Genomic DNA, 9,064 nt, shown 5'->3' with positions numbered 1-9,064 from the left:
CTATTCCTTTAACACTGTATGTAATATTCTGGTGTGTTTGTGTGTGTGTGTGTGTGTGTGTGTAGGATTTTGAGATGAATGGGGAGCTGAAGATGGGGGTAATCTGTCTTCTGGAGGAGGTCCTCAGAGATCCAGACCTTCTGCCTCAGGAGAGGAAAGCCACTGCCAATATACTAAAGTACACACACACACACACACACACACGCACCTAACCCTAACCCTAACCCTAACCCTAACCCTGGTGCGTGCCCCTGAAAGTGACTTAAGTCATACCATACACATACACACACACACACACACACACACACACACGAATACTTGGTGTGCTGACTGAAGGAATTACTACTGTAATAGTGTTTTGCAGTTAATCTATTCTATTCTATTCTATTCTATCTACACACCTGACAAACACCTGCCACAGACTGACAGAATAAGTGTATATACAAGCTCTGACCGATCCGGTTTTCTCTCCCTAGCGCCCTTTCTCAAGACGAGCAGGAAGATGCCCAGCTGAGGATAGAAGACATCCTGCAGATGGTGAGAAAACTACAGCACCCATAATCCTTTCTGAAAACTCCCTAAATATTGAATAAGTGAATACATCTTTACAACTGTCAGAAAAAGTGGATCTCTAGTGGATCAAGCCACAGTAAACTACAGTACTATAGAAGTTCTACTCACTGCTGCATAGCATGAAGCTCTTGTTATTGCAGTCTTACTGGATGATCGAGCTTTTTACTTGAATTGAAGATTCATGTGGTTCCTTGTGGAATTAACTGGTTTTATGAATCTAGCTCCTCTCACACACACGCACACACACACAACCACCACCGCCATCACCACACACACACGGACACAACACCACCATATCTCCCACCAATATTTCTTCAATTTCCTAGTTAATTAGCCGTCCTCACCGATTCTGGGAGTGGAAAATAATCAAAGTTGAGAGATCTGACCAGACCCACTAACACACACTTAATTGGCTTGAATTACTGAGAATCTCTCTCTCTCTCTCTCTCTCTCTCTCTCTCTCTCTCCCCCTCTCTCTCTCTCACACACACACACACACACACACGCTAGACCACCCTTTTTGTGTGGCTGTCTGTATGTCATATTGCCTCTCTGCCAGTGCTATGCCTACATGCGTGTGTGTGTGTGTGTGTGTGTGTGTGTGTGTGTGTCCATATCCTTTATGAGATGTGAAAAGCCTCAGTCAGGACATACTGTCCTGTCCCGCAGCAGAAGGAGGAAATACACTCTCTCTTGACCGTCAACTGTCACAAAATATATTCGTCATAGACAATGTCTGTATTAGGTATTTATATCTCATTGTTATTTTCCTTTGTGTCATGGTGTGAGTATTTGTGTGTTTATGGTTGGGTTGTGCCTCTGTTTTTTGTCTGTGTGTGTTTGTGTGTTTGTGTCTGTGTGTGCGTGTGTGTGTCTTTAGGCGGAGTGTCCAAAGGCGGAGTGTTTCGAGTCCCTGTCGGCGATGGAGCTGGCTGAACAGATCACTCTGCTGGACCACATCGTCTTCAGGAGCATTCCTTACGAGTCAGTCCTCTCCCTTCATACCTCCACACTGTCATCTGCATCAGGGCCAACATGACAAAATCACTTTTTGGTGATACTGCTTAGCACAACACTTCTTCAATTAATCAAACACCAAAGTTTCATTCATTCAGCTCAGTATGCTTTGAGAAAGCAGACAAGAAAAACCTTTTAGATTTTTAACCAGAAGAGATTTTCACACCAAACCTCAAAATTTGAAGGCTGTGATAAAAAAAGACTAGGATTATACCAATATGATGATATTGGTCTTGCGGTCCACGTGGTCCACTGCCAATACAATGGAGATTCCTCCCCAGCTACATAAGAACAGTCTGTAAAACCTGTAATGAAATTGAGCGCAGTGTTTATGTTTTTGATCAGTTTTTCTCAGCAGCTATCTTGAGATGCCACATTCTTGAAAATTGTGCTGGGATTGTATTTATGGGGCTGAATTAGTTAAAAAAATCTTATAGTGCACATGGCTTGGACTCATCATATCCCTCTGTCCCACCTCCCAGAGAGTTCCTGGGCCAGGGCTGGATGAAGGTGGATAAGACAGAGAGGACGCCCTACATCATGAAAACCAGTCAACACTTCAATGATGTAAGTTCAATAGGTGTCTTTGAGTGCCTTTGTTTTAATGCCTACAGGGCTTTTCTGTCAGTATCCTTTACATCTCGTCCTCTCACTTTCTCTGTTCTCTTCCATTTGAAGATGAGTAACCTGGTGGCTTCTCAGATCATGACCCACACTGATGTGGGCTCCAGGGCCAACTCCATAGAGAAGTGGGTGGCTGTGGCCGACATCTGCCGCTGTCTCAACAACTACAACGGGGTGTTGGAGATCACGTCGGCGCTCAACCGCAGTGCCATCTACCGGCTAAAGAAGACCTGGGCCAAAATCAGCAAACAGGTGGAATGGATTCACTCTGCTACGATTTGCAGTGTTCTATAATGATTATTGTTAACAACAAAAATATATTGTTAATTTTTAGAGCATCTTTTTAGCACAGTTTTTTCACAAATTTTATTTATCCCCCGGGAGGATACATGTCAGTAGAGAGGCCAGAACAAAGGGACAGCGCTTTGCTGTTCCCTCGGAGCAAGTAGGGATTTAGTGTTCAGTCTGGCTTCTTGCTTTATGGTGATGAACACTGACTGGTGCAGGGATCGAAACTATGACCTTATTGTTGCCTTCAGGCAGTTTGTTTCAGGTCGATTCAATGATGCACACTGCACACTTAGGACACAATCAAAACAGCAGAAACAACAACAATGAAAATAAAGTACGGAAGCAATGCAGTATAGCTGAAAAGAGACAAATGTGCAAATAACCAATGGTGCATAGTTTGATTTATCTTATTGAATGTACGAATGTGCAGTGTCACTGTTACATGATTAATTATACAGTTGGATGGCTTGGAGCATTAAAATGTTTCTGTGTCTGTTTGTGGCGCATTTAGGTTCACACAGGCGGACACCAACAGGAGAAAATCAGAATGCTGTTGTATGAAAACCTTGTAACTCCAATTGGTGATTTTTATGTTTTCACTTAAATTGAAGGATTACATGATTCTCGATTGCTGAGAAAATTCTCTGACCTCTTGGGCTTTTGATATTCTTTGAAAATCCTTTGGATAATGTCAAAAATGTATTGTCATCCAGCTAAAAGCAAAGCTTCTTAGTTCCTTAAAGCTGCCATTTTGGAGACAAGGTTTTCACCTGACAGCTGTATCATCTTTGTGGGATGCAGTGTACTATGGGGGTTGTTTATGGCTTGTTGGGGGTAGAAAAATGTCAATTATCTGAGGGCTATGCCAATTATTTTAGAGGAAGTTTTGGCAATGCTTCTGAGGTAATTTTTATTTTTAACTGTGTAACTGTGGTTTTGCCCAGAGTAAAGCCTTGATGGACAAGTTGCAGAAAACTGTGTCGTCTGAGGGAAGGTTCAAAAACCTGAGGGAGACCCTGAAAAAGTGAGACTTCAAAATATTGTACAATACAGAACGTTTCAGATGCTCTCAAATGATTATCACTGTAAATGCTTCAAAATATTAAGGGAAAGAAGATGGTGGTTCATTCTTCTTCATTCTGATTTTGAGCTACAAATGGTTTAAGTAACATGCAGTTAATTTCCTAAGTGTGTATTTGTTATGCACACTACTGCTTCATCCTTGAACACCCACCACCAACTCCACTTCTCCCTGCAGCTGCAACCCTCCGTGTGTGCCATACCTGGGAATGTACCTAACGGACCTGGCCTTCATCGAGGAGGGAACGCCCAATTTCACTGAGGAGGGTCTTGTCAACTTCTCCAAAATGAGGATGGTAGGCACATTCATGCTTCAGAACATATGCAAACACATTCACACACAAACACACATGCATGCATGCAGACACTGTGCACAAAAACACTGTAGTGGTAAAATCAACAACATAAAATCAGCTTTGTTGTTGTTCCTCAGATCTCCCACATCATCAGAGAGATCCGGCAGTTCCAGCAGACTCCCTACAGGATAGAGCATCAAGCCAAGGTACTTTTCTCTAAATACACTGCATCCTCTTTTCATGTTTTTCCATTCCTGCATCCCATTACCTTTTCTTTCTGAACAGCATCACCACAGCAGCAACAAACATTATTAAATGTATGCTCAAAGTTTCTTGAATGTGTTCAGTTCTGTGTACACTAGGCACCTTTTTTTTAGCTAGCAGCACTAAACAGATCCTTGAGGGGAGCACTGGTCTTGGCTGTTGTTGCTATAGGATTATTGAAAACCTGTTTGACGTGTGGCATTCTTTTGGAAAAAGTTATTCTAGTGCTTGGCGCTCTGAGTGCTAAAAACACACTGAACAGGTAGAAACATGTCCGAGATAACAATAAAATTAAGCCAGCGTTGTGAAGAAAGCTTCCTGGCAGACTCCCTCTCTCTCTCCACTGTGCAGTCACAGTGAAACTGATCTCTCCCCCTTCTTGTTCTCTGTCCAGGTGACCCAGTACCTGCTGGATAAGACTCTGATCATGGATGAAGACACGCTGTATGATCTCTCCCTGAAGATCGAGCCCCGGCTCCCAGCCTGAGTGACAGCTGCTGCGGCCAGCGGGAGCCTGCCAACCCTGGACCCCCTGCAAGGGCGACACGCCCCCACATAATCACATCAATGAAGAAGAAAGAGGGATGGGAAGTTTTGAGAACGTCATGGAGATGGAAAAGGAGAGAGACCACTTGACAAGACAGAGAGATCTTGAAAGTCAACAGTGAGAAAGGATGAACAAGCCAGAGAGTTTGAAGAGAGTGTGAGTGAGAAAAAGGAATAAAAAAGGCAAGGAATAAAAAAGTTCTGTTCTTTTGAGATAATGGACCGATTGTTTTCAAGGAGAACAAGAGAGAAAGGTTTTGGTGGCGTTGAGTAAGGGTCTAGAGGAAATCACATGTCGCTGTGTGCGCTCATCATTCCTCGCCCGTGAGTGCGGTGCGCATGACATCACACTTCCTCAGACAGTCTGAGAGTGCATGGAGGCTGAGAGCGTTGATTGAATCTGTTTGAGGTGGTCGACAGTGGATATTAAAGAGATGTAGCATGTACAGATAGTGTGTGACAGAGAAGTGTCTCAGCTCTAGTGTCTCTGTGCTGTTGTCTGTGTTCTGTTGCCTGTGCATTTCTGTGCCGTGTCCTGGAGCAAGAGCCCCAACGCTTTCTGTCATGATGGTCACTGCATAAATTTGCATGATTTCCACTTGGGATGTAACTGTTTAAATGGCCTTCAACCTCAACCCCTGACCCTCAGCTTAGCATGCTTCACTCTGACCAGGGTGACTCTCTAAGCCACTATGCATCTTCAGTGGGCTGGGTACGGCAGAACGCCAGTAAGCCTTCAAATATGACATGGAAAGACACGTAAAAAAAAAACAAAAATAATCAAACACATCAAGATAATCAAATATCAAATCAAATATTTTGATGAAGTGGCTGATTGTTATTTATGAAACAATGAACAGAGGTCTTTACTTGGCCTCAAGACCTCCCATGAAAATGGACATGTATGTGTTTTTTATCTATGTCCACATGAATGATAAAAAAAAAAATAGATACCTTATCGGTGCCTTCCTATACTGTTGGTCAATTTCCCCACATTTGCCAGTCCACTAGCATAAAGTTGAAGTTTTATATATAAACCCTAATTCCAATCAGTTTGCATTAAGATTTCCTTAAAAAATTAGATGGTACTTCTATTGAATCACTTACATTTTTTTTTCTTCAGAAAATAGGTTATGTAGGCTAAAGAGTAGCATGTTAGTGTAAAACAGAGTAAAAGCATAGCAGCAACTGATCATCAGCAAATATCTCCCTCTAGTGTTTAAACATTGTTATAATCTCTATCTACCCAAAGCTTTTGCAGACTTCTTGTGCTGTCCAGTCTGGACCCGGTATGTAACTCTTGGATGTAGGATGGATTGTTTTTGCACTCTCTGAGATGTAGCTTTGCTTGAGTGACAATATGATAGTTATTTACCATGCTATTTATTTCATCAGATATTTATGTTGTTATTTTTGTATATAGTGACACCACACATATCATATGATTGCTAAAGAAATATTTTGAATTGTTATGCTGTGAATATTGATTTTGTTACTGTTTTTTTCTGTCTCTTGTTCTTTTGTTGGATTTTAGTTTTGCATCCCGAGCTCTTGTATTGCAAGAAATCTATGTTGAACTTTATTATGAAAAAAGATGTATTTTGAAGGTTTAAAAAAATGTAGCATTTGAATAATGACAATTTGTTTTCTAACGGTGCAGCATAGTGTGGTGTATCGCTGATATGATGAACATAGTTGTCCTGCACGCACCCCACAGCTGCATGTTGTGCATGTCTGACTTGAACCTTTTCCCTCTGCTTCTCTATATTACTATTGTCTCTGTAGCTGTCGGCTGGCTCCGTTATCGAGGATAAAAGCGATATTTCACTCATCAAAACTGACAAGTTTGTCAAATTTCTCTCTTTGTACCTCACAGTTTTCTGAAGTCAAGCATAGTCTTTACTCTATGCCATTTGTTAAGGAGCCTGTTATGCAGTAGCAGCATAGGGATTTATCTGCAGGCCTCAGTGTCAAATGATGAGGGAATAGAAAACCTTTCATAATAGATTCATGATCTTGATCTAGTTTGACTGGGAAAATGTTTGCAGGCTTTGCTTTTGGGTGAACTTGTCCTTTGCACTGCGTCTGTAACTCTGAGTGTCTGTTTTAAATACCAGTTTGGGACAACAGGATGCTTTGTTTGTATTGTATTATTGTTTTTTGTGTTTTTGTTTGTTTGTGTGTTTGTTTATTTATTTGTTTGCATTTTTCACTTGTAGGTGCAGGGGAAATAAAATTCAACATGCCTTATGTGTTTGAGTGTTTCCTTGGACTATTCACTCATTTCTTGCTTTAGCATTGGTGGGCATGTGGCTTTCCATGGTGCACCATCTGGCATCAGCACCCCTTCAGTTTAACCCCCACGGCCATTTCTTGGCAAAGTGCGACAACAAATTTCAACTGAGAGTTAAGGGCCGGCACAAACCTCTGGATTACCTTCTTTATCTTTCATTAACAACCTGGAAAAGACCGACATCAGGCTACAACACAGTAGAAGTGTGTGTGTTTCCAGGGGAAGAAGTCATTTTCTACAATCAGAGGAACCTAGCAGGATAGCTAATGCATACAGTGGCTAATTTAACCAAGAACCTTTGTGAATCTTCATTACTGACATTTAGGGTTTCATATGGTCTTGATGTCTACAACTTGACTTGACACTAACTTTAAGAATTCATATTATTCCTATTGTCTAGGAAAGTCCAATTAATATTTGTGAACGTGAGAATCTTTCTGTCAAAGCCAGAAACAAGAGAACTATGGCTTGAAGCTACAATGTCAGTAACATGTAATATCTGAAGCTACTCTTTAAATGATGAATAATGAAGGGGTTATTAATTTTGTAGACTCACAGTTTGACTTTTTATACTCAAAATACCTTTGTTCTACACTAGTGTAATAAAATGTCCTCTTTTCCCAAGACAGCCCCTGGGTGCTATCACAGCCACATTTACCTGAGACTTGACATCTGTTTTGTTATCGAGACTTAACAGTTGCAACAGTTGCAAAAATGCAATGTTTTTCTCTTTGGAGGAGCCCTTCATTTACAGGTTCAGGTTTTAGTAGTCTGCTGTTTGTTTTGTTGCTTTGGGAGAGAGTTGTTTATGTTCACAGTGGTATTAAGACTGTCCCAGGCAATTGGAATAATATTGGCTATTCTGGCTACTGTGGCTAAAATATACAGTATATCAACTATTTACATTCATAAGACCACACATGCTGTGGCATTTTAAGTTAAGCCAAGTTAGATAAGTCAACCATGTAGCCTAGTGTTACTCTATCCTCCACAGAAAGGATTAAGTTCATCAACTAGGGAGCCATTGAGATGAGGTCTCAGCCAAATGAACTGGTTAATTAATTTGGTCTATATGACATTGAACCATGTGAGAGGGTGCAGGTTTTCAAGGCTACACTATCTCTTTGGTTGGAAACCTACATGGTTTGACACCCCTGTTCTACACTAAACTGTTCATTAGTCAGTAAATTTGATCCAATCAGTATTCACTTCAGTGACTGAGTGATGTCATTTGGTCAAATCAAAATGTTAGAATTGCTTAATTATGGTTAAAAAATGAACATTATGTATTAAATGCAATTTAAATAACACGGAAATTCTTCAAGCAAAACGTTTACTTGTTTACCTTTTTCATGTTCACAATAGATAATCTAAAGCAATTAGTATATAGGACCAGCACTGTATTGTATGACCAGATATTTGATTGCACAATCACATCTAGAATGTCAGCCTCTGTTAGCTATGTAAGAACATACAAATCAATGATGAGACCTTGTTTGTGACTGGAGTCCGATTGATTGCAGTCTCCACATCTCCGTAGCTGTCTTTTCCTCTAACTCCATCATCAGCTGCTGTTCCTTTCTTTGCACTGCCTCAAAAAGCACTTTAGGGGCTGTGACAACCTCTGGCCTGGAGTCCTGGATCTTGAAGGACTTGAAGGCCTCTGTAGTGACTGTCATCTAATCGTGTGACCTATCACTGGTGCTGTCCTGCCACCCTGTGGCCATGGGTGACATTGCCTCTTTCTGCAGGGAAAGACATGTAAAACCTGTGGTCTAATCTGCCCATTTCCCACTTGACTATCACAACCAAAAAGAGATAAATAAAATATTGATAAATATCGAGAGGGAATACCAGTTAGGATTGCAAAGTCTACCTTTAATATGGAGAGGAAACAATGTGGAATTCAGTGTCAGTTCTCTTCATATCTGCAGAGGAACAGCAGATATGGCACTTAGACCGTGTTTGTTCCTGGAAATTGTGTGTGTGTGTGTGAGAGAGAGAGAGAGAGAGAGAGAGAGAGAGAGAGAGAGAGAGATGGTATGTGCCTGTGTATACGTGAGTGAATGTCAGTGCACAT

General features: G+C 41.1%; 1 protein-coding gene across 1 annotated transcript in view; it reads left to right on the top strand.

Moving 5' to 3' along the window:
• LOC139667152 (ras-specific guanine nucleotide-releasing factor 2-like) overlaps positions 1–6,900 on the top strand; it is a gene marked incomplete at its 5' end in the record, with an annotated part of 21,067 nt that extends 14,167 nt beyond the window's left edge. The window contains 9 exons of the mRNA XM_071546571.1: positions 66–178; positions 477–537; positions 1,454–1,557; positions 2,073–2,157; positions 2,269–2,466; positions 3,450–3,529; positions 3,764–3,881; positions 4,019–4,087; positions 4,540–6,900. Coding sequence (XP_071402672.1) covers positions 66–178; positions 477–537; positions 1,454–1,557; positions 2,073–2,157; positions 2,269–2,466; positions 3,450–3,529; positions 3,764–3,881; positions 4,019–4,087; positions 4,540–4,632 — 921 coding nt within the window. The remainder of the gene's footprint in view (positions 1–65; positions 179–476; positions 538–1,453; positions 1,558–2,072; positions 2,158–2,268; positions 2,467–3,449; positions 3,530–3,763; positions 3,882–4,018; positions 4,088–4,539) is intronic.
• Positions 6,901–9,064: the final 2,164 nt, after the last annotated feature.

Source organism: Centroberyx affinis, unplaced genomic scaffold (assembly GCF_046629955.1).
Source record: "Centroberyx affinis isolate AG114_WGS23_722 - 3 ecotype Tasmania unplaced genomic scaffold, CSIRO-AGI_Caff_v1 ptg005323l_1, whole genome shotgun sequence".
NCBI classification, from domain to species: domain Eukaryota; kingdom Metazoa; phylum Chordata; class Actinopteri; order Beryciformes; family Berycidae; genus Centroberyx; species Centroberyx affinis.
Note: the sequence above shows the minus strand (reverse complement) of the source record. Positions and strands in the feature narration are given on the sequence as shown.